General features: G+C 43.0%; 1 protein-coding gene across 4 annotated transcripts in view; it reads right to left on the bottom strand.

The window, feature by feature from the left end:
* The window catches only part of MTTP (microsomal triglyceride transfer protein), a 119,246-nt gene that overhangs the window by 37,377 nt on the left and 55,821 nt on the right, over positions 1 to 26,048 (bottom strand). For all 4 annotated transcript variants that reach the window (XM_033957197.1, XM_033957187.1, XM_033957215.1 and 1 more), the window contains 4 exons: positions 24,725 to 24,882; positions 11,206 to 11,374; positions 4,722 to 4,829; positions 122 to 334 (listed from right to left, as the gene is read on the bottom strand). In XM_033957197.1, the coding sequence (XP_033813088.1) occupies positions 122 to 334; positions 4,722 to 4,829; positions 11,206 to 11,374; positions 24,725 to 24,882 (648 nt within the window). The remainder of the gene's footprint in view (positions 1 to 121; positions 335 to 4,721; positions 4,830 to 11,205; positions 11,375 to 24,724; positions 24,883 to 26,048) is intronic.

The raw sequence follows: 26,048 nt of genomic DNA on the forward strand, positions 1-26,048 counted from the left end.
CCACTGTGCCACACTCTCCCCCTAATAATTTGGTATGGTTCTGAAAAAAAACAATCTTTCATACCTATTTGAGATGTTCAGAGAGCTATCACTTAGGCTTTACTCCTGAGTGGGCTCCTACCTCTGGAGTGATAAAGGCAGTGTCATAATTCTGGATAGTGCTGATCGCAGTGCTACTGGCAGGCCCTTCTCCAAACTCGGCATGTTTCAGCAGCAGTGGAATGGCCTCAGGCAAGAGAGCATTCTTCATAGCCAACAAGTATGGTTTAATATCAGAACGATTTTCCATTTTTTCCAGTCCTTCCAGGATCAGTTTCTTGGCTTTTACAGTGGCCTGCACAGAAACTCAAGTTATTCACTATTTACAACCCTTAAAATAGCTAACCCTCTCAGAGTGAGAGCACAGTGAACAGAGAAGTCTACCATCTCATGACTGTTTTCTAACTGAAGTGAAAAGGCATTTGTCTGGTGAATTATTTTCCCCACAGACACTCTAAAGAATGAGTAGACAGTGTTAGGCCGAAAACTCAAGAAAGGCATTAACCAGAAACTTGACCCGATGAATCCAAAGAGAGACAAAAATCCAAAACAAAAGATGCTGTGGAAGCAGATGTTTTTGATGCAGCCTTTATTGTTTCAACAAAGTAATCCACAATTTTAAGTAATGAAGAGGACCCAACATAGTCCGTGTTTCAACCAAAATGTCTTCTTCAGGGGTCCTATGAATATCAATTTATATATAATTGTAACATTAAACTGCCTCTTTTACAAAGCCGCGCTAGCGGCTGCCTCGCGGCAACGGCCCCGAAGCCCTTTAAATCTCTATGGGCTTCAGGGCCATTAGCGCAGCACAGCTGCTAACACGGCTTTGTAAAAGAGGCTGTAAATTTACTCTAATCTTTTTGTAGTGGCGGATTTAAGGTGTTTCTTTAGGTGAACTTCTCATATGGTGCTTAATAAAATTTGTTTGACAGAAAGTGTGTACAGTCATGTGAAAAATGAGTATCAGTGACTGATGAAAGAACATCAGTGTGAGTGCCAATGAATGATGATGATAAATATCAGTGAATGATAAGGGAAATTGGTACACTAGTCTGAGTAGAAAGCATAAAGTGGTGTGTGACAGATTGAAGGTCACAAGGATAAAGACATATGTGATTTAAAAGGGTTGATATGTACCCAATGAGGTCTCTTCAAAAGATTTGTGGATCTAATGGCCTAAGGCCCTTAAATGTAAAGGTTATGAAACTTAACATGTAGTTTTTAAAGAACTGATAAGAAAATAAAATGTTAAATTAAAATACAATTAAAACAAATTTTATTTTAAATGACACCTTTGTTTTAAAAGAAAGCCTTATTTATTCCAAATCTGAGGACAGGTTTTTGAAAGTAAATGGTTTCTTATGTTTAAATCTTTATTGATTTTCAAACTTTGATAATGCAATACAATTGGTAAATCATAAATACTGCATGGAACGCACTAATAACTATACAATTATTACATTAAACAATCATTTACTCCCATCCTCATCTTAATCATTAATACAATAATAAATGGTAAATGGTTTCTGAGGAAGTGATGGACTTTAATTTTAATTCTTTCATCAAATTGTGTTGTTTCCTATCAAATAGAGATTATTTAAAAACTACTAGGGTGGTAAATGTCATTATGACATGGTTACATAAACCAGAGTACGGGTTATAGTTTTTAAATAATCTCTATTCGTTATGAAACAAGAACACAACTTGATGAAAGAATAAAAATTAAAGTCCAAACAAAGGTACATATTGGGTATGTATCAACCCTTTTAAATTACATATGTATGATAGAGGGTTCCTTGCCAAAAAACAGTCAGATCTCTGAAGTGAGCCAGCCGTGCTAATGGAGGAGGAAAACCAGCTGTGCCAGGTAGGAGACCTTGACGAGAATCAGTCACATCCATTAACATCCCTGTTTCTTTCTGACTGTGGCTCTCTCCTGATTGCCTGCACTTGGGGCAGTTTCAAAACTTGCTGGTCAGCTGTACATCATGGGATTGGCACAGCCAATCTGAACTGCCAGCATGCAGGACAGAGTGGCATGCTGGCCAAGAGGGCTTCATGTATGTGGCACATAAGAAGAGTTGCTGACCCTTTTGCCAGAAACTGGTGCAGTGAAGCGTTTTAAGAAAATCGATTCAATGCATTTGTTCTTCAGTGCAGTGGTTTTCATCCCAGACCTTGGGACATACTGAGACAACCTGGTTTTCAGGATATCCACAATCAGTACATATAAGATACATTTCCATATACCAGAGGTTGTGAATGCATTGTGGCAGGCCTCGACAAATTTTCATTACAGCATTTAAGATCTGCTTTGCTTCTCCTTCACCACCCTTCCAACATTGTCCCCAGTGAAAGGTGTGGAATCCCCTCCCAGATTAGCAGTAGCACTTTTGAAAATTAAAGGGTTTCCCTCCTATTTTATGCCTGTGGGCAAAGAAACTTCACTAATTCAGTTCCTTAATGTGCTGCTGCTAATCACTGCAGAAGTCAATAGTCTTCCTTTCCAAAGCATGCTGTCAGCAATGTGACAGCAAAAGAAGAGGCACAGGAGATGTCTAAACCAACCTTCATTTTTGGCGCTTCTTTTCTTAGCAGAGACGCTAGAGCACTTCAGCACAATATTTGCGAAGTAACACAAGTTCCTTATTGTCCCCTGAGGAAGGCGATGCAGTCGCCGAAACTTGGATCCTAGTCGGGATCACATTTACATTTTATGTCAAGGCCTTGTTTATGGAATATTGGATATACCATTAATAAAGCACATGTAACTGACCTGTCTTTTAGGTTGTCCAAGTGCTAACTTGGGCGGGTTTTTAGACATCTTTAAGTTTTGATTATGAGCCCCATACTTTGTAAACGGGTTTCTGCCAGAGACTCTAATGTAAATATGATGACTCTCAAGCTATGTCAGCTGAGGACTTCCTCTGAAGTTGGTCAAGAGTCCCTTTTACCAAGCTTGGCAGGAGAAGCAACATCCCCGAGTCATAGATGCTGGCACCTCAGTGGCTCAGGGATGCTGCCAGTGACTGCTATACTTCGTGGAGGAGAGTTCTGGCCACCTCAGAAGTTCCTCAGCAGGTGGTGCTTGGGGATCCCTACCAGCCACAGCAAGGGTCAGCAAGTACTTCAACACTGGAGAAATAAAACCAGAAATGCATTTCCTTTCCTGTTGAACACAATACAAAGACATGTGCTAAATACATTTCCCTTTTTTTACCTTTGTTGTCTGGAGATTTATTTTTCAATCAAGTTGGTTCCAGTTTCTCTTTTTTCCACTTTCCTGTCTTCTGCAAATTCTTCTTCAAGCAATTGCTGTCCATTGGTTCCTCCTACTATGGTCCAGCATTTCTCTCTTCTCTACATCCCAATGTACAGCATCCTCATTCCCGTCAATCCTGGATTATTCTCCCTCTTTTTCCCCTTCCCTCTTCTGCACAGCATTTCTTCCTCTCTTTTCCATCCCCATGTGCAACATGTCTTCCTCACTTTCATACTGTCCACCATCTCTCATTCCCTCCCTTGGTGCAAAGGGAGTGGAGAAAGAGAGAGAGAGATCCATGGTGCATCTCTTCCACCCCTTCTACTACCACATCCAACATTTCTCTCTCTCTCATCCACTAGACCAGTGCAGCATCTTTTGTCCCTGCCCACCAACTTCTCTTTCCATCCCTCCCTCCATAATATGTCTTAAGTTCGAGCCTCCTTCCTCTTTTCCTTCTATGTCCAAATGCATTCCCTCCCTTCTTTCTGTGTCCCAAGATCATGCCCCCCTCCCTCTCTCCTTCCTTCCAACCTTTGCCTGAAGTTCATACCCTTCCCATGTTCCAACGTGCTCCTTCCTTTGTCACAAGTTCATACCTCCTATCTCTCCTTTCCTTGACCCAACACACTTGCTTGTTCTTTCTCTTCTGTGGTCCAAGTACTCGAACCCCTGTCCCCCCACGAGTGTGTACCAGACAGAGCCTACAGGTGGGCTGTTTCCTTCTTGCCTTACTCTTCGCAGGCTGCACGTGGCTGACCCGCATGTCTTCCCTCTGATGTCATCTCTGATGATGAAGGGAAGACTTCTGGGTCAGTTGCAGGCGGCATGCAGAGACTGCTGCACATGGCTTTGTGGAGGAGCGAGTATGACTGGAGGGCAGCAAAAAGGAGGCGCTAGTGAGGTAACACTCTTGGGAGCCCCTCAAATGCCTCAATCCCTGCAGGATCCCCATGACCCGGGGGGGATTTCTGTTGGATCCCCATGGATCCAGGGGGGAAACCCGTTGGATTCCTGTGGGTTCTGTGGGATTCCCTTCGGCCCTATACCTGTGCAGCTCTCTACTGTGCCGAACCAAGAGGAGCAGTTTGAGGCAATGCTGCAAAAGGAGAAAACAAATCTTTCAGGGTATGAAATCCCATGTCCCAGGATATAATTTCTAGGCACCATGGCAACCTGGTACCCAGAATTTGTTGAGCCCTGCATTGTGGGTATTCTGAAAACCAGACTGGCTGAATGTGTCCAAGAACTAGGCTGACAGTCATTGCTTTAAGGTGGCCAAATAATCTAAGAAACAGAAAAGGACCATAATTCAAAAACTTTGCAGCATTATTAATCATTTTACTGGTAATTTCATGATTTGGTAATCATTGTGTGGATTTCTACAGAAAGTATAGAAACAAAGCCTTGTACTTACTAGAAGTTCACAGCCTCCGGTTTGACACAGCTTTCTGACAACAGCACCAATAATTATAACCAATGTTTCTCTGATGTCATTATTTGCAATCTTTTTATTGAACTTATTCTGTTAGACAATCAGAAACATTTTGTTACTACAGCATTACAAACCAGGTATTGAAAAAAAAAGACATGCCTGCAATGCGGCTTTTAGTAACGAAATCCATCTTTGAAACTATTGGACACGATTATGATGCCGGTAGTTTATGAGTAGTGTGACAGGGAAGTCCCTGTCATGTCTAAAAACCCTGCAGACAGCCCAGCACTGGATAAAACTGTTCCCATTCCTAGGGAAAGAACAGAGCTTTAAAACTTGTCAAGAAAGTTAAAATCCCACCAGAAGTGCAGATGATAGGGGATAAGGCAGAAATAGTGCAAGAAACTGCTTTGTCACTCTATCATTCCTTTTATAAGTGCCCAGGAAAAGTCTACTTTAATTATTAAGCAGGGCTTCCTGACAAGAGAAGAGTTAAATAAAGGGGTGGGATAAGCAGAACTGACTTGCTCCAGGCACAACAGTCGGTTGCAAAGGGAAACAGAATAGTGCAGGAACCTGACATGACTAAATCCCCCACAGCTGAGGACTCTAAGGCACCTGAGTAGCCCAGAACGCCCAGGCACAGGAACCTTCCAGTCATGCAGGAAGGTTGTGAGAGAAAATGGGCTCCTCTACCCCTTCCATGTACTGAAGTTCTGCCGTAAGGGAGCAGGAAAGTCAGGTACAAAGCTCCCAGATAAAAACTTTCCTGGGGAGAAGAGGGTTTAGTTGAGCAGTTTCCAAAGGCTGTTCTAGAGAAATGTTTGCACCCACAGGTAGGGGTGGGTAACAGTTATATGAGGAGGAAACCTACATGGAGGTAGAAGAGGGTTTGTCAAATTTAAATGACCCTAGATATAATATGGATTGGTGTTCAGAATCAGAGCAGAGTGTGCCAGATGAATGCAAGTGTGATTGAGCTATATAGATAAGAAGCCTAACTGTGCTTTATATTTGAAATCTTTTTATTAAAGGCGTGGAGGGGCATAATAAAAAAAAACGTCTAAGTCCCCTTTTGGCCTAAGGCCTTAAACGTTGAAAGTAGAAGCAGGGAAAATGTCCATAATCAAAAAAAACGTCCAAATGGAGGTTTGTTTTGATAATGGCCTGCCTCTACATTCAGCTGTTTAAACGCCCAGACCACCACTACGTCTACACTTATACCCCCACGATGTCTACACTTATACCCTATAATGAAACAAAAAAACGCCTAAGCCCCAAACGTCCAACACAAGGGCTTTTAGGCGAAGGAGGAGCTAGTCCTTCGCCTAAAAGCTGGATTCTGTCACCGGTGTCTGTCAAAAACAACACCGGTTACAGAATCCACACCAACCCCCCACCCCCCCATGACATCGAGGCAGGAGGGAACCCAAGCCCTCCTGCCCCGTGGCACCGACCCCCCCCCCCCGATTACGTTCGGGGAAAGAGGGAGCCCAAGCCCTCTTGCCCCGCGGCACCGACCTCACCCCCTAATTACGTTTGGGGCAAGAGGGAGGCCAAGCCCTCTTGCCCCGGGCACCCGCGGCACCCCCCGATTATGATCAAGCCAGGAGGGAGCCCAAGCCCTCCTGGCCTCTCGCCCCCCACCCCCTACACGATCGGGCAAGAGGGAGCCCAACCCCTCCTGCCCAGGCAGAACCCCTACCCACCACTACAATACGGGCAGGAGGGATCCCAGGCCCTCCTGCCCTCGACACAAACCCCCCCAACAACCCCCTCCCCTGAACGCCCCCCCCCCCGCCGACTCCCCGACTCCCCCCAATCCCACCCCCCAAACTTGTAAAATGTTGGCCGGATGGACGGGTGCCAAACCCGCCCGTCCGGCAGGCCAGCCGGCTGCAGAATGAGGCCGGATTGGCCCAGGTGTCTGAAACCCCGCCCACAGGTGGGGTTAAGGCGCCTGGGCCAACCAGAATAGGCCCGAGAGTCTTAGGCCCCTCCTGTGGGCGGGGCCTTAGGCACATGGGTATCTCTCCTGTGGTGGGTCGCAGCAGTTCGAGTAGAGGAGTGATGGCATCGCGGTAGGGGAGATGAGGCATCTCTCCTGCCGCAATCATTGCTGTAGGGGGTAGGCAGGTTGCTGGGGCCGCTGAACTGATCGCAGCAGCCACGATCAGCTCAGTGGCCCCTTTTTCGGCACTTAGACATGTTTTGACTAAGTCAAAACGAAGAGCTGACTAGGCAACCTGCCTAAGGTTTTGGTTATACCTGCTGCACGCCTAGGTGTAGGTCGGCCCATCTCCCGCCCTTTCCCCTCCTCTAAACACGCCTCTTTTCTCTCTGTGCGTTTAGTGGCAGGGGAAAGGCCTAAGCTGGTTTTAGATACATCTAAATCCAGCTTTGATTATGGGTACTTGGACGATCAGGCTTTTTGATCGTCCAAGTAGCCATTTAGGCCACTTTTTAGACGTTTTATTTTTTTGATTATGAACCCCATAATGTGCATAAACACAAGAGTCATAACATATAACAAGTCAGTCACACATAATGCACAACTGAAGCTGATATAGTATAGTGACTGAATAATTTTCAACCTTACCCAATAGGTATTACCCAAACCTCAAATCCCCCTCCCCCCTCAGAAGCCTAACTGTGTTTTAAACAACATGATCCTGAACATTAATTTGAGTTGAACCTGGTATGAAAGTTTGAAGAAAAGGGAGCTAAGCTTTGGGGGGGTGAATGAAATGGCCAGCACTGCTGTAGTCAGGAACCTGGTTTAGGGGTTAAAAGAAAATTAAACCCTCTTAAGAGACCAAAGCTTTTCTGTACCTGAGACACTGTATAGTGGGGAACTTGGGTGGGATCAGAACCATCAGATTATGAAACGGGTGGTACGGTTCTAATACATACTGGCCCTGGGGTGAGGAATAGGTAAGTAATGTGAAAGTGATTCAGATGTTCAAGACAAATTATTTTTTCTGAGAAGCATTTACTCAGTGCTGCATAATTCCTGCAGAGTTGCCAAAGGAGGAATGTGAGGCAGGCAGCTGCCTAGCCCTGCTAGCTGGCAGTTCAACTGGGCCAAGGATCCCTGCCGTGATGGCTGCATAAACTGAGTCAAGGTAGCAGATGAACTGGGCACAATAGACAGGTACTTTTGACCTGTTGTGGAAAGGATTTTCAGTTATGAACTGAGTGTTTAAAACAGCTGTACAAAAAGTGGAGTATTTTATTTTTTGTTTTGAATATCTTAACTGGAAGTGTTATAAAGAGAAAATAAATGCTTTGATTTTTGATTGGAACTGCTAGGAGGCTCAGAAATCATCTGTGATCTGAAAACACTTGCATAAACCCATGGTACTGGTCCATGCGCTAGTGGCAGAAGTCAGGCCTTACCCTACTGGCGGGCTCTGGCACAACCACAGTAGACACTGAAAACTCTTTGAGGTACTTCTACAGAATACTATTGTACTGGAGTATACTACAAGGAATGATCACTAACACTGTAAGAGATACAGTAGAATCTCAGTTATCCATCATCCATGGGGATTGGTGGATGCCAGATAGCTGTTGTTTCTGGTTATTTGAGAGTTAATGTAAAAATAGCTGTGTCTCCTTTCTTACCTCACTCTATCAACCCCCCCCCCCTCCAACTCCCACTTATAAGTCCAGAATCTTCTTCCCTGGTCACTTTCTTTCCCCTTTCTCTCCCCCCACTCCCTCCCTTACCCGAAGCAGCAGAGCCAATCCTGAGAACCCCCTCTCTCTATTCCCAAAGCAGTAGAGCCGGTCCTGACAACTTCCTCCCTCCCTGCATTCCCAAAGCAGCAGAGACAGTCCAGACAACCCTCCAACCTCACTCTTTGGTCACTATAGCAACAGCTGGTGAGCAGAGGAAGTGCCAGTAAACAGGCAGCTTCTGGCCTGCACCGGTAGGGCCTTTCTTTTGTCATTCCTCTAGTAACAGGAAGAAAAAAATAATAAATTTGGAGCACTTACAGTGAGAGAGGCAGGACGGAAATGCTAGGAGCTGCTGCTCATGGGATGGGCCTATGCACAGAGAGCCTGTGAGCTGTAGGGAGATCAGAGATAAAGAGTCTGCAACAGGAAGCTTAGAGGAAGCTGCAAATAATAGCAGCTCTATAATTAAAAGCCTGAGGACCTTGAGCTACAGGAAATGGTTTGTAGCTGCTGGGTGAGGGTTTCTATGTCAGCTTTGGAGTTTGTGTGTGTGTGGAAGAAGTACATATTTTTAAAATCATATTTCCTATAAATGTTGGATTTCATGAGAAATGCTGCAAATTAAACCTGCTTATGTGAGTAATGAGAAAGCTGTGAAGGAGATTTCTAAATTAAGTTTGGAGTTATATTTCAAAGGAAAATTGATTAGAATTTTTAAAGTGTATTTCGATGCAAAATAGTACAACTTCTTATATCCTGCAATTTTCAACAGGGAATCATTGCGGCTTACAGCAAGATGAGTTACATTTGTGATATAGTATTAGAGATAAGCAATATCAGTTAGTTTTAGAGTAGCATTCGTGGGATGAAGAAGACTTGGATGAGTTGAGACTACTGGGGGAAGAGATATATGTCTTTAATCTTTCCTGAAGAGGCAGTGTGTGGGGAGTTGTCACAGATAGGCAGGTAGACTTTTCCAGCTATGGGGTCCTAGGAACTTGAAGGTGGAGTTAAACATCCTCTTCCGACGTACACCTTGAGAGGATGGAAACAGTATCTTAAATCACTGCTTGGTCCTTGAATTGAGGAAGGTGTATGAGACCGGAATGCTAGCCACTATTCTGCTGGAGATTTCTATGAAGATGACCTTGTGAATCATACAGGCTAACTTGTAGTGAATTCTTTTTTTCACAGGTAGCCAGTGTAGTTTGAGAAGAATTTAAACTGGATTTTGTGGCTCCTGTTGCTAAAAAGAAGTACAGTAGAATCTCAGTTATCCAGCACCCATGGGGATTGGTGGATGCCAGATAACCGTTTTTCTGGTTGATTGAAAGTGTGTTATTGAAAGTGTATTAGAAACCTTGTCTAACACAGATCTCAATTCCCTCCCGCCCCGAAGCACCAGCGCGGCAGCAGTTCTGAGCATCAAAGCCCCCCTCCCTCCCTTCCTCAAAGCTTGAAGCAGTAGAAGCAGGCGGCTGCCCTGTGCTGCGAACCCCCATGCTCCATCCTTCCCTTCCTTACCTGAAGTGGCAGCCGGTGAGCAGGAGGCAGTGTTCAAAACAGGCTGCTCATGGCCAACCCCGGCAGGGCCTTTCCTCTGATGTGTACATATCAGGATCTGGCGGATAAGGACAGCTATGCTCATACCCTCTCTCTCACTATGTTTTCTATACTGTAGGTTCTCCCGTTAATTTATTTGGCATTCCTATTTCTCCCTTCATTATTTGTTGATTATAGATGGTGCTTTATGAAAGGAGATATATTAAGTGATCTAACATACACAAACATTTGGGTCCCTATGCACTGGATGATGGGAATGGTACTGACAACTTTCTTTGGTGTCAGTGGCAGCAGCAGCTTTTTAACAGTAAGCATTTTGTTGGCTGAGGGAGGGGCATCCATGAAGGATAATGGTACCTGTATTTATTGGAGGGGGGGGGGGGGGGTTGTTGTTGCAAGTGTTACTGTGCTTGGTTAATAAATCGAGGGCAAAGTGGGGATTATGGAGCTGAGCAGTTAGTATGGATGAGTGGACTGGATAGGGCATATGGGTTTGTTTGGAGGGTTTTTTTTTCTGTTTACACCATCCTGTTCTATGTAATTGCTTCTTACCTTCAAGCTCATGTAGCCACTAAGAAACCTATATGGGCAGACCCCCCCCCCCAAAAAAAAATACATTTTTCTCAAAGGTTTCTCAAGCTACTGAGGGATGTGGGAATAAAAACCTCAAATCACAGTAACTGTTAAAATTGTTGTTATTGGAAATGTTCTGTGATTTTGCACTAATAAAAATATTTAAAGTTAAAAAAAATTGTGTTAAAACTTACGGCAAAGATGTCTAGTCTTTGCAGACTTTTTTACCAGGATCACTCAAATTTCTAATCTTATATTCAAGTCAACCTTTTTTCCTCATTTTTGGAGGGAAAAAAGGTCACCTCGGTTTTTATTTGGATTGGTTTATATTCCAGTATATATGGTACATACTCGTATGTACTGTACATACCCAGTTACCCTAGCATTATATAAAGGAAAGTAAGTGCCTACTTTCTTTTTGTAGGATAGGTGCCCTCCAGGTACCCCTTTTGTGCCTCGGGGACAAGAAACGGATAGGAATTCATACATGTAACTATCTCTACCATGAGTCAGTTTATCAGGGATTTGCTCCTATTCTGTGCCTGTGAGAAAAAAAACTTGCACAAAGCAAACCCACATGCAAATTCATACAACAGCGCATCAATAAATTTGAACAAACAGATGCTTTCTTTTGAGACAAACTTACAAATAAAGCACTCAGCAGCATCTCATTGGGATGAGAGGCAAATCCACAGGCATAAAGAAATCTCTCCTGCAGTTGAGGACGACTTCCATTTGCAAAATCCAAAAACTCCAGAATGGCTTCCAGTGAAGCTGGGGTCAGGGCAAAGGTCACAGCATCCACCAGCTGAGGTCTGTTAAAGAGCCAGCCGAAAGAAGACAAATTCTGTTACAATTGTTTACAACTCTGAGGTTTTTTTTAAAAAATCATTTATGTTAACTCAAAATGCTGACCTAGAGGTACTGTGGAAACCTATCAGGATAAATTGCATGAAGGAGGTGGCCTATTGGTTAGAGCTGCTGCCTCAACACCCTGAGATTGTAAATTCAATCCCTGCTCCCTGTGACTCTGGGTAAGTCACCTAACACTTCATTGCCTCAGGTACCAGACTCTGAGCCTGCTGGGACAGATAGGGAAAATACCTAAGAGTACCTGATTACTATTATAAACTGTTTTGGGTGAATCTCTTCATGAAAAGGCAGTTAATAAATCTAAGCTGCCTCTCTGCAAGTCCCACCTACATGGGAACAGGAAGTCACTTCAGAGAGGTGGCTTCTGGGGCAGGCCGGAAGTAACAGGCTTGCGATTTAAGATACCGTTTCCATCCTCTCAATGTGTATGTTGGAAGAGGATGTTTAACTCCACCTTCAAGTTCCTAGGACCACATATTTGGAACAGTCTACCTGCTTATCTGCGACAACTACCCACACACTGCCTCCCTCCCTATTAACTAATTACCCCAACCAAGTTCTACTTTCATTTTATTCTAAAATCTCTTTATTAGTATTTTAAGACAAACAAGGAAAGAAAATACACGTGTGATACAATGCTTTAAAAACATTTGTTCATACAATTATGACAAAAGAAAAAGAGGCATGAACCAGCAAAAAAAAAATCATGGCTGCCTCCATGCCCCCAAAATAATAGAACATGGCAACCGTAGAGTAAGGTCATACACTGCGATGTGATTCACTGCAATACAACTGAAGTATACATTAGGACCGTTATAAATAATTGAATACACATACCTTATGACAAGGAAGACAAATATTATTAATATCATGTAAGTTAGAAACATTAGTAGGAAAGAAACCATCAGCAAGAGGTGACCAGATCTTTTCGTTTTTTAAACAAGTTCTACTTTCAACCCAAGGATAAGAGACATAAGTTGGAACCCACAGTGCCAACTGACCATCCAGATTTTAACATCCACTCATCAACCGATTCCCCCTCCTACCCCTTTCTCTATACCCTTAGCAATCACAGCTTGTTCAAGATTAAACCTGTGGCAACGACTGAATCAGTAGCATAGCTACAAGTGGGCCTAAGTCTACCTAATTTGGAATCAGGCCCACTCAAAATTTGGGCACTTGTTGTGGCTGGCAGGGATCCCTAAACTCCCACCAGCTGAAGACTTAATTCTCCTTGGGCAGCCAGTGCTCTTTCAAATGGCACTTGCCTCATAGCTGATGCCAACACTAGCCCCTCTGGAGAAGCTTAGTTTTTATGCATGTGTGGCCTGCTAGCATCTGTGTCAACGTGAGATAAGTACTGCCGGCAGTGACGTGGATGAATGCTGGCTGCTTATTATTATTTTATATATATATATATTTTATATATTATTATTATATATTTATATATATATATATATATATATATATATCCAAGTTTCCAAGTTTATTAATATATTTGATAAATCGCTTATTAGAATTACTAAGCTTATTAGAATTACTAAGCGATGTACAAAGTCAAAAGAAACAAACAATTTAACAATACATTTTCATAGAATACAAACATGAGTCGGGAGGGAAAGTGTAAAAGTTACAATTTTCAATTTATGGTAGAAAAATGGAAAAAACAAGAGGGTATGGGTAGTTAAACCACAGCATGATTTAAAATCTCACTAAAAATTTAAATATTAAAAGCATCTTTAAATAGGTAAGATTTTAAAAGTTTTTTGAAAATTGTGACGTCTTTTTCGTTTCTAATATATTGTGGCAGGGCGTTCCACCATTGGGGTCCCATCACAGAGAATATGTCAGATCTTCTTGTTCCAATAATTTTTATAGAGGGGACTGTAAGGAGATTATGACCAGATGAACGGAGTGAGCGTTGAGTATTGTGTGGTATTAATAATCTAGATATAAATTGAGGTTCGTTGAAGACTAGAGTTTTAAAGATAAGCAGCATTACTTTAGAGTTTTAAAGATAAGCAGATTCTGTGACCAATTGGAAGCCAATGGGCGTCTATTAATAGTGGTGAAACATGGTCGTATTTCCTAGCATTGTATATTAATTTAATAGCAGTGTTTTGTATCAGCTGAAGTCTCCTTTTTTCTTTCTGTGTAATGTTAAGGAAAAGTGCATTACAGTAGTCGAGTTTTGCTATGATTAAAGAATGAATTAGTATCTTGATAGAGTTAGGAGTCAGAAATTTGGCGATTGACCGGATCAAACGTAGTTTAAAAAAGCAATTTTTGACAGTGAACAAAATATGTTCGTGGTAAAGCAGTTTATTGTCAATTATTACTCCAAGGATTTTAACAGAGGAAACTAGATTAAGTGGAGTATTGTTGAGAATGAATGAATTTATCAAGGTTATATAGATGGAGAAGACAAAGGGAGTGCTGGACCTGTGAGGCTGACTGGAATTGGAAAGAAGGGAGAGAGAGTGCTGGGCCTCCTCTGATCTACAATTTATTTATTCACTCTCTGTTGAAAGATGGTATACTGCCACAGAGGGGCATCTCCCCTTTATGTCCTTGTCCCTATGCTCCTCTCCATACCAATCATCTTCCCTCTTTTTGTATATCTTCCTGTGTCCAGCTTTCCCTTCTCTTCCTTCCTTATACCAATGTGTCTTTCCCTCTCTCTTTTCTTCCTCCACTGTGTGTTCAGTATTTCATCCCCTCTTCCTTCATCCCCTTGGTTTAGCATCTTTCTTTTGCTTCCCTTCTTTCTCCCTTCCCATACATCCAGTCCCCCCTCCCATAGGCCCAACACCTTTCTCCCTTCCCCTCCAGCCCTACATAATATTTCTATCCCTTCCCTCCAGCCCCCTTCATGTGTCCAGCATCTCTCACTCTTCCCTCCAGCCCCTCCATGGGTCCAACATTTCTCTCCCTTCCCTCCATCCCCAGCCCCCCCCTTCCATGGGTCCAGCGCTTCTCTCCCTTTCCTCCAACTCCAGCCCTCCCCCTACAGGTCCAGAACCCTCTCTTCCCTTCCATACAGCCACACACAGTTCCCTGCTGCTATTCAATCTCTCTCCATTCTCCCCTAGCCCCAGGTTCAGAGTGTTTCCCCTCCAACCCCACTCCCAATGGGTCCAGCACTCTCTCTCCCTTCTTTCCAATTCCAGTCAGCCTCACAGGTCCAGCACTCCCTTTGTCTTCTCCATCTAGCTTCCAGTTTCTCCCATAGTAATCCCCTTTCTTGAGTCCAGCAGCGGCAGCAATAGAAACACAGAAGCAGCACCTTCCTTCCACCCTTAAAGTGTTATCTGACCTTAATTTTTAATTTAATTTAATTTAATTTCTTATATACCGCTATACCGTGAGGGTACCTTAATGAACCTCAGAATATTCTCCCCCCCCCCTTGGCTGCCGATCCTCACAGGCCTGCTTTGAGGCCTTCCCTCTGCTGGAATCCCTCCATCTGATGCAACTTTCAGTCATTGTGAAACAGGAATTTATATCAGAAGAAGGGATTCTGGCAGAGGGAAGGCCTTAGAGTAGGCCTGTGAGAATCAGTGGCGGGGGGCTCTTTGGCTTTATAAAGTAGGATAATATGGCAGGGATGAGAGGGAGACAGATATGCAGCAATCACTTTTTATTTATTTATTTTTACCATAGGAGCAAGGCTGTTTACTGCTCCCTCATCCATAGTAAAAAGTCCCCAATTTTTTTAACTTTACCACAGATTTGTCACAGGTTCGTTGTGTATTAATCTGGCTTGTTTAGTTTTACAATGGATATATTGATGTTCTAGTGTTCACTGCATGTTTATAATGCTGTCTTTTCCTAGGTGCACCTTTGTTGTGTGACTCGTGAATTATTACTAAAAATAATTTTTTTTATATAGAGGAGGGGGCTGATAAAATGATCAGCCCCGGATGTCAAATATACTAGATATGCCACTGGTACTGTTCCAAACATGTGCTTGTTTTGCTGGTGCCTAGAGCTGGCCCTGGCCAAAAAAGAGGTAACTGGTTGCAGAAGAAAAATAGAGGCAGCAGGTACCATGAAGGACAGCAAAAGTGCTGCATGTTCTCTCCCTGCTGCTATCTTGTCCTTCTCATCTTCCTATCTCCTGGGCTTTCAGTCACAGGCACCAGGGCAGAAGGAAGAGGAGGCAGTGATAGGGACAAGAAACATCCTTTCACTGTATTTCCTAGTGCCCAGTGCCTCTCCTGTGTCCCTCTCTGCGCCCTCCCCCCCCCCCCCCCAAGCTTAATGTGGTAGTTTACTAGTTGCTCTGTTGCTGCTTTACGGTACTTTGTATTTGCTAAATTGCTACTGAAAAAAAATTAAGTCTGATGAGATGAAAGGCTGGGAAGTGAGGAGAAAGAGAAAAAAAGCAAAATGCACGGCAACGAATAAGGTGAAAATCTGGCTAGGGGTGCCTCTGGGCTACAGCATGCCATATTTCCACTGAAATAAGAAGCCACACATTGATGCAAAATCTTGCAGACAGCAAAAACTAATTTTGCTGATCAGAACAAAATCAGGTAACAAAGCATGCATACTATACTAAATAGAATTATTGGGCTCACATGAATCTAAGAGTCATTGGGGCAGATATTTAGCCGGTGATGGTGAGTGCTTTTCTAGCCATCACTAGTGTTATTCCAAAATATTCAATACTGGGGCACCTATGGAGGTACGATTCCTAGGCTGATTTTTTAGGTGCTTTGAAAGTTAAAAACGTCATTTCAACTGCATTTGAATTTGGGCGCCGTTTAGAGAATCCAGGCCTAAGTGACTCCAAATAAAGATAGGACTGACTTTTATGCATTCGGATATGGCTGCTTAACCGCATAGAGGGCCATAATCAAAAGAAACATCTAAGTCAGATTTGGATGTAGGGTGCTAGATGCCTAAAGTCAGCAGTGGGAAAGTGGCCATTCTCGAAAATTTTTTTTCGAAAATCGTCTCTCTGTATGTCCAGGCATTTGATCGGCCAGACCACCACTGCATGTATCTTTATACCACATTCTAGACCAAAAATGTGTCCAAATCCCAAACGCCCAGAACAATTCCTTTTGGATGTGGGAGGGGCCAGCATTGTGATGGACTGGCCATCCAGATATGGCAACAAAGCAGAGGGGAACCTTACAGGGCACTGCTGTGAACTTCACAAAAAGGGTGCCACATAAACATCTCACCAGAACGTCCTTATAGGTTATGGTGAGCCCCCCCCAAATACTCCCAAAATCCACTATAACCACCTGACAACAATCCCAATAGCCCTTATGGCTGCAGGTGGAACCTACCGTATTTTTCGGTCCATAAGACGCACTTGACCATAAGATGCACCCACCTGTAGAGGAGGAAAAACCAGGAAAAAAAAATTGGGTTCAAAATTTTTTCTTGGTTTCTCCTCCTCTACACGTAGGTGCGTCTGGTGGTTTGGTGCTGGGAAGCCTGCAGCCCGAAGCAGCCTGTAGCCTGAAACAGCCTGCAGCTTGAAGCCGCCCAAAGAAGCAGCCTATAGTTCGAAGCTGCCCGCAGCCTGAATAAGAGCCTGTAGCCCGAAGCTGACCACAGCCCAAAGAAGCAGCCCTCAGTCCCCCTGGGTACCTTTTTTTAAGTGGTGGTGGTCTACTGCTGGACGGCTGCCTCTCTCCTTGCAGAGCGACACACATTGCAGGAGAGCAACCTTTGCGCTTCCTGCCTGGTCCTGCGCTGCTCTGTGATTGAGGGTGGAAAAAGTGTGTCTTATGGACCGAAAAGTACGGTATATGGCAATAAAGTAGGGTTTTGGTGGCTCACATTTTCCACCATTAATGTAGTGGTTAGAGTGGCTTATGGGCCTGGGTCCTCCTCTCTATGGTTCAGTAGCCCATCCCCCCAGACTACTTAAGCCACCTCTGTGCAGCTCTACTAGGCTTTCCTATAGCAGGTGCTGATGTTCTGGAGGCAGGTGTGTATGTTTCTATTTTGAACTTTGTGGGGGTCCGATGGGGGTCAGTGAACACGGGGGGGGGGGGGAGTGTATGTAGGTCTTTACTTTGTCCCTGCAGTGGTTATCTGGTCACTTTCGATACCTATCGCCTAGGAAGTCTCATCAAACATTTGATTATCCTGCAGAACAACTAAATCTAAGTCAGTCCACATCCTGCCCACATCCCGCCATAACCACTCCTCCAGAAATATCCCTTTCAGCTCTGGGTGCACTGCGGGATTCAGAGGCCTAAAAAGTCCCTGGAGACGTCCAAAAAGCTGTTTCAATTATCAGCACCTGGACGACCTGTCTTTTAGGATGACCAAGTGCAGACTGGGACAGGTTTTTAGACGTGTTTAAGTTTTGATTATGATCCCCATAAGTGCCAACCACCTACAAAATAGCTGACTCTCAGTTTAGCGGTTTCTGGTGATATTCAGTAGCATCAACCGATTAAGTGCCACTGAATGCCAGTGGATAGCCCTGCACAAGCGATGTAACCAGCCAGGAGCCTTTTCTGGCCAGTTCAATTGCTTTGAACATTGACCCCCATTGTGCACAATCGGGGCAACTCTATAACTGGATGCTTAACGTCAAGTGTTGCTCGTGTACATAAATGCAGAGAAAACAGGGGCAGCAAAACTCTATTCTGTAAAGACACACATAAGTGGCATAGGGCCAGATCCTGTAAATAGCACCCAAAAATAGGGCCTGAAATGATCCGTGCTAAGCTAATATTCTGTAAAGGGTGCTCTGCACAGAATAGTCTTAACAGAATACTAGTGTAGCGCGCGTTTTGTGCCTAACTTTGGGTGCGAGTATTTACACCTGCCAAAGGCAGGCCCACAAATGCGGGTATTCTGTAACGTTGCGTCTAATTTCTGGGAACGCCCCTATCCCACCTATTTTTATTTTATTTATTTATTTTAAAATTTCTATTCTACCTCCTATTCTAGGTGGATCACAATCAAAGAAACACAAAAATGAACAACAACACAAACAAATGTAACTAAATCAACATATAGCACCATCTACTACATTTGAAATCCTTTCAATTCAATTTAAGAACACAGTAAGGCGTAATTTCTGTTTTATGTATTGTTTTGTTTGAAATTATGTGTTTGCTGGAATCCACCTAGAAATGTTGATAGTGCGGAATACAAATTTTTTTCCAGAAATAAATAAAGACCTATGCCCCTCCCATGGCCACACCCCTTTTGGAGTTAGGTGCACATGTTGTAGAATAGGGCTTAGGGCAGATCCGCACATACCTTCTAATTACTGCCAGTTACGTGCTTGTTAAAACTAATAATTGATTTTTTATTATCTAATTAGCTCATTAGTTTGCTCAAAATTGCACACCTAACTTTGAGTAACCCATACAGAATCCAGGGGATAGTATATAAATACAAGCACAGGAGAGGTATGGGCAGACCTGTCATGCACATAAGCAATTTACAGAATACAGTAAGTTACGTGTTCCGTTGCCAATCTATGGCTGGTATAACTGCAAACAACTGAATGTAAGGCACATTGATACTAGTTAGGTTAGTTTTCTATAACAGACGGCATTATAGAATAAGCTCTCACTGCATGGCGCTAGGGTGCCTAAGAGAAGTGCAACAGTGGTCTAACAAGCAAATAGAATATTAAGAGCTAATCAGAAAGGAGTAGATAATTGTAACGGAGAATGTCTTAATGCCTCCTCACCACTCTATAGTGTCATCACGTCTTGAGAATTATGTGCAGTTCTCTGAAAAGATACAGGGGAATTAGAAAAGGTACAGAGAACTGCAACCCCAATGATAACGTGGATGGAACGGCTTCCCTTACTCAGAAACAGTAAGTAGGTTAGTGGAATTTATAACCAGAGAAGGTGGAAGGGCTACTAGCATAGAAGAACCATAGAACATATGAACTGCCATACTGGAACAGACTAAAGATCCATCAAGCCCAGTATCCTGTTTCCAACAGTGACCAACCCAGGTCCCAAGTACATAGCTAGATCCCAAGTAGTAAAACAGATTTTATGCTGCTTATCTGAGGAACAAGCAGTGGATTTCCCCAAGCCATCTCAATAATGGCCCATGGACTTCTCTTTTAGGAATTTATCCAAGCCTTTTTTAAACCCAGCTAAGATAACTGATTCCATCACATTCTCTGGTAATGAATTCCAGAGTTTAATTACACATTGTGTGAAGAAATATTTCCTCTGGTTTGTTTTAGATCTACTTCTTAGCAGCTTCATCGCATGCCCTCTAGTCCTAGTATTTTTGGAAAGATTGAACAAGCGATTCACATCTACCCTTTCCATTCCACTCGGTATTTTGTAGACCTCTATCATATCACCCCTGAGCTGTCTCTTCTCCAAGCTGAAGAGCCCCAGCCACTTTAGCCTCTCCTCATAGGGAAATCGTCCCAATCCTTTTATCATTTTTGTTGCCCTTCTCTGTACCTTTTCTATTTCCGCTATATCTTTTTTTTAGATTCGGCAACCAGAACTGCACACAGTATTCAAGTTGTGGCCGTGCCATAAAGTGATACAAGGGGATCATAACATTTTCATCTTTGTTTCCCATTCCTTCCCTGATCATTCCCAACATTCTGTTGCTTTCTTAGCTGCCGTCGCACATGGAGCTGAGGGTTTCAACGTATCCTCAACAATGACACCTAGATCCTTTTCCTGGGCAGTGACTCCTAATATAGAACCCAGCATTAACAGTTTAATTGGAAAATGTCACCTCTTGCTTTTAGGACTGAACAACAAGGACTGTTCTCCCTGTTAGCATTTGCTAGGTACACGTTCACAAGATCTAGATTGGTCATCGAGACACAATATTGGACTTGATGAACCATTTGTCTGGGACTTTGTGCTATTTATGATTTGTGCTTTATGTTCACATTGCAAATCCTCAGTCAAAAGGCCCCACTCGCCACTGCCATATTTGTATGTGAACACTCATATTCTGCCTCATTTTAATTGTAGTCCATTTCTTCTTCTTTTTTTTTTTTTAAATCTTTATTGATTTTTAAACTTTGACAGTGCAATACAATTACTTGAACATAATAAAACGCACTATTAAATACACAATTTATACATATATGTGTACTTTCTGTACTTATGTGACTGAGAGGCTGCTGAGCCCAATGCAGATGGCATTTGCTGTGGTGACCTTAAGTGGAATGATACATCTGGCCTGTGGTCAGTAATGCTTTGTTGATCTCCATTTCTACTCGAGGAGATTCATTTTCCAGGTTGAAAGTACACTACTCCCTATAAATAGCAGACCTTGAGGCCAGATTATTTCACGCTATTAATGGAACACACCCCTTGCACAGCTGATTGGTACAGTGTGTCGTTTGTGCAGTGGTTGTCCAAGGCTGAATTTTCAAAGGCTCGGGGAGCTTTTGGCATGGGTATAAATAGAGTTATCCGATTTAAGTCAGCTCTTTCTACCACCACATTTTTATGACACATACTTTTGGCTGTACAGAAGAGAGACATTCTGGGGAAATTATGGTAGTGCACATTCTGGAGTGATGGTTGTTAAGTGCGCATGCACATTTCAATTAAAAAATGTCCATGTGGTGTAAGTATGCTGATACTGTGCATGCTCTGCTGGTTACTGTGTAAGGAGCTGCCTAATTAAAGAAGGAAAGTAAATTGCAATATTTCAGCCTTTACACATGTGAGTAACCACTGGGGTGCCATAAACCACCTCTTATAAATTGACTTCCGGAAAAGTTTGCCCTTCCCCCTTCACTTGCGAATGAACTCTCCTCCCAAACTTTCAAAAACAATCATGAGTGAAATGATGTGGTGGCCATATTAGTCCACTTTTCAAGGTAATATTTAGAAATTTAAAAAAAGGTAATACCTTCTTTATTGGACTAACTCAATGAATTTATAAACTATAACTTTTCACCCAACGCTTTCCACAACCATGACTTGATCCTTCCTGGACTGCTTTAAAATTTCATTGTGCAGCATATTAGCTTTTATTTTTCCCCTCCCACACCCCACATAATTACAACTTCCTAACTTTTTGTACTTTCTTCTGTTTTTCATATCTTCACCCCTTGTCTCTTATACTGTTTTGCAAACTATTTTTGTTATGATTTTGCAGTATATTAAGATTAAATTCATTTTGACTTATAGTGTGTGCACTGCGGATGGGTGGGCATGTGGATGGAGTTTGGGATGAGTGTGGGCACAGCATGTAAATTATGGAATATTATAATTTCTACACATTCATGTGCATACCTAGGTTGGCCATTTACACCAGCTATTGGGTCAGTACAAGGGATCATGCCTTATATGTAGGTGGGCTTTAATTTCTACCAGTACTCTATAAAGAAAAGTGGGCACATACTTTTCTGTACAGAATTGGCTTAAAATAGGTGCCTGCCTACATAGGAGCCAACTTTTCAAAATGATTGAGGGTGCTCAAAAGCCCCACCCCTGCAGTTTTTTACATTCATTTTTTAAATATACACACAATATATAATATTATTAACAATACATAATGGTTAACCACAAAAATAAACTACACTGTATGTTTCTCAACATTCATTCCTACTAGAACACCTAGCCTTGGTCAGACATGCAGAACACGGATAATGCCTATGCAAATACAGGACCACAAAATAAATGTACAGTACAGTCAAACCTTGGTTTGCGAATAACGCGGTTTGCGAGTGTTTTGCAAGATGAGCAAAACACTCGAGCAAATCGTGACTCGCAAACTGAGCATTGACTCGATTTGCGAGCCCCCCCCCCGGAGAACTGGCATAACTCTCCACTGCCTGCGAACGCCCCCCCTGAGAACCAGCATCACCCCCCCTTGCTTGCGAATGCCCCTCCCCCCGTGCAAATTGGTATCCCCCGCCCACCCAAACAGAAACCCTTACGCCATCTGGCACCGGCACACAACACCAACCCACATGACATGCCGGTGCCAGTGAATGAAGATCCTGCCTCTTGCCTGGAGAGAGTGAGAGCCAGAAGGCCTTGAGCATGTGTCCCTCTTTCTCCTCTTCCCCTCCTTCCCTGTGCACCATCTCTTCCCTCTACCTCCCCTTCCTCTCCATCCTTGTGCACCATTTCTTCCTTCTCCTAGTCTCTAAAAACCTGCTCAAATTACATAGTGTGTATTTGCAAGGAGGTGTAGAAATGGATATGTCAGGCGGGGTTCAACTTTCACATAACTTGTAAAATTCTGTAAGTGACATGGATATCTGCAGTGTTTAGGTGCTAACTCCCAGATTTTATGTATGGCACCCTGATTCGGGTGCCCAAAGTTTTGCACACTTCCAAAATGTAAACATAGAAACATAGAAATAGACGGCAGATAAGGGCCAAGGCCCATCTAGTCTGCCCACCCTAATGTCCCTCCCCTACCTTCGCCCTGTGAATAGATCCCTCCCCTACCTTCGCCCTTTGAATAGATCCCATGTGACGATCCCATTTGGCCTTAAAATCAGGCACGCTGCTGGCCTGGCAGTGGAAGACTATTCCAGCGATAAACCACCCTTTCTGTGAAAAAGAATTTCCTGGTGTCAGCTCGTAGTTTCCCTCCCCTAATTTTCCACGGATGCCCTCTTGTTGTCGTGGGACCCTTGAAAAGGAAGATATCTTCCTCCGTCTCTATGCGGCCCGAGAGATATTTGAACGTCTCGATCATGTCCCCCCTCTCTCTGCGCTCCTCGAGTGAGTATAGCTGCAATTTGTTTAGCCGTTCCTCGAATGGGAGATCCTTGAGTCCTGAGACCATCCGGGTGGCCATTCTCTGAACCGACTCCAGTCTCAGCACATCCTTGCGATAATGCGGCCTCCAGAATTGCACACAGTATTCCAGATGGGGCCTCACCATGGATCTATACAACTTGTCTAAAAAGCTGTTAACTATCAAAATTTGGAAGCTAACAACCAATTGATGTCTAGGCTTATGTACTTCTGACTACTCCCTCTCCCCACCCCCACCCCAGACCATGCCCTCTGATTCCCCTTCCTCCTCCCAAAACACATCATGGACCACACCTGCAGGATCCGCCTCCCATCCACATTACTCCAGAACATTAAGCCCTTTCCCCTCCTAGATCGTATCAGGCATACCTGCCTAATTCCAGGTGGTCTAGTATCAAAACAGCAGGAGCAATGCCTACTCACTCTTGCCCACTGTGGCTACCTCTTTAAAATGGCTGTTCTGATTTTATGCAGACTGAAAATTGCTGCCCACCAGCTAAGTTTCTGCTGTGCCCTAACTCCAGCATGGGACCACACACAAAGTAGCCAGTTTCATCATGAGCAGTTAGAGGGGATATTCAACAACATTATCCAGTTAAGTGCCACTCAGTATTCATTGTTAACCTCAGTCAAGCAATTTAAATGGCCAGGAGCATGACCTGCAATACAAAATAGAGGGAATGCTCCCTAAAAATGCTGCATTAAATCTGGGCTTGATATACAGTATAAATCTGTCCCCCTCCCCAAATATTCAGCCAGTGGCAGTCAGTGGTTTTTTAAACACTTACCATCGCTGGCTGAACTAGCCTCCAATATTCAATGCCAGGCCATGATGAGTCACCAGCACTGAATATTGGGGACTAAGTCTTGGCAGTCTGGCCACCCAGAGCTCTTGTAGGCCTGGCCAATATTCAACTAGGCACGCATCAGAGTTATGCAGGCCCCAGCTGAATATATGGTTGGGGCCCACATAAAAATTTGTCTTTTGAGGTGTCCTAAATTCACCCGCTCATCTTATGGGGGCCCCGGCTGAATATTGCTGGAGCCTCCATAAGCCCTAGCTCCTCCCCAACACTGCCCCTTGGCTCACTATAAACTGGCCCACATTTTTTGTGGCCAGTCAGGGTTGATATTCAGCAGCACTGCTCAGCTTAGTGCTGCTGTATATTGGTGTAGAGAATTAATCACCGTTCCTGTCCCCGCGGATAACCATGGGAAACAATCCCATATCATTCTTTAGTGTCTATCTCAACCTCAGTCCTTCTACACCAGCATTCTTTAATGCAGGACTTGAGGATCAGTGATTATGACTATTCATACTCTGATTCTTCCCTTAAAGAATATCATGGAGATGTTTTCCTGTGGTTAACCGTGGGGACGGGAACAGTGATGAATTTTGTCACAATGTCATTCTTGACGTTTGGCCTGCTTAAATTGCTCTGAATATTGATTCTCTGCAGTACAATGCATTAAGCCCACATTCTTCAGTAGAAGGGCCCCTTAATTTTTTTCCTCAATTTCCTTTCTATTTTTTTAATGCAATTAGATTACAAAATAAATAACACAACTTACAGCAATGTGTCATTCTCTTTGCGAAGAATCTGAAGAATGTCTTGCTTGTTTGCTCGTCTGAGACTCTTAATTAAAGACAAAAAACTTTTGCCTGTTTCTGCTTTTGAAAGGCTTTCAGGTTCGAGGTGCTTTTTGATGGCTTGCCAGTGCTCAGCTACCTGTAAAGTCATCATAATAAGCTGAGATAAAATACTTTTATTTATAGCTTAGTTCTAGGTTATATGTTCTCTTAGGCTTCAGTGGCTGGCGACCACTTCCATGTGGTCTCTAAAAATTGTCCACTCATCTTTAATATTTATATTGAGTTCTATCAATTAGTTTCTAGGCGGATTACATACTAACATACATATTTCCATACAATAATATAATCAATCAAAAAACACATCATAATAATTAAAACTAAAATAATGACTTGAGAGGTTTTATCCAGAACTCAAAATAGGACAGATAAGTATACCCACATTTAACAGCTGATAATTTGTATATTAAATATACAATCCCACTATGTGCTTTAAGCTCTACCTGCAGATATAGAAGACATTTCTGGGGTTCTGGAAGGGACAGGGACACTCCTACACACAAGTTTATGGGGGAAATGTACCCACACTAACAGCAGACTGAGGCAGATTTGTATGCACAATTTTCCCAATCCCATTCTCAAAGTGAAATATTTCCCTTTGAAAACTGGTGTAAAATCTACAGGCAAAGGTCTTGCATACTGTACATAATTTCAAAGTTCAAACCCCTCTCCCCTCCAAATCTACAGTTGTAGGATTTACTTACTTAAAGCTAATTTAACACAATAGTGTAGCCAGACTTGACATTTTAGGTGGGCACAGAGTCAACATGGGTGGTCACTACCCATCTCTCTCTCTCTCCTTCTTCTCCCTCCCCCAGGTCCAGCATCGCTTTTTCTCAACAACCCCCTCAGTCTGGATCTCTTCCTTGCCTAAGTCCTCCAAATTTGCATGTGTCTCACCAGCAGCAATGAAACCAGGCCAGCCTGGATACCTTCTCTCTATCACAGTGGTCTCAAACTCAAACCCTTTGTGGGGCCACATTTTGGATTTGTAGGTACTTGGAGGGCAGCAGAAAAAATAGTTAATGTCTTATTAAAGAAATGATAATTTTGCATGAGGTAAAATTCTTTATAGTTTATAAAACTTTCCTTTAACAGTTAAAAGGAAAGATATATAAACTATAAAGAGTTTTACCTCATGCAAAATTGTCATTTCTTTAATAAGACATTAACTATTTTTTCTGCGGCCCTCCAAGTACTCTATTTTTTTCTGCAGCACTCACATTTAAACTTCAATATCTTTTC

This window comes from Geotrypetes seraphini, chromosome 1, assembly GCF_902459505.1.
Source record: "Geotrypetes seraphini chromosome 1, aGeoSer1.1, whole genome shotgun sequence".
NCBI classification, from domain to species: domain Eukaryota; kingdom Metazoa; phylum Chordata; class Amphibia; order Gymnophiona; family Dermophiidae; genus Geotrypetes; species Geotrypetes seraphini.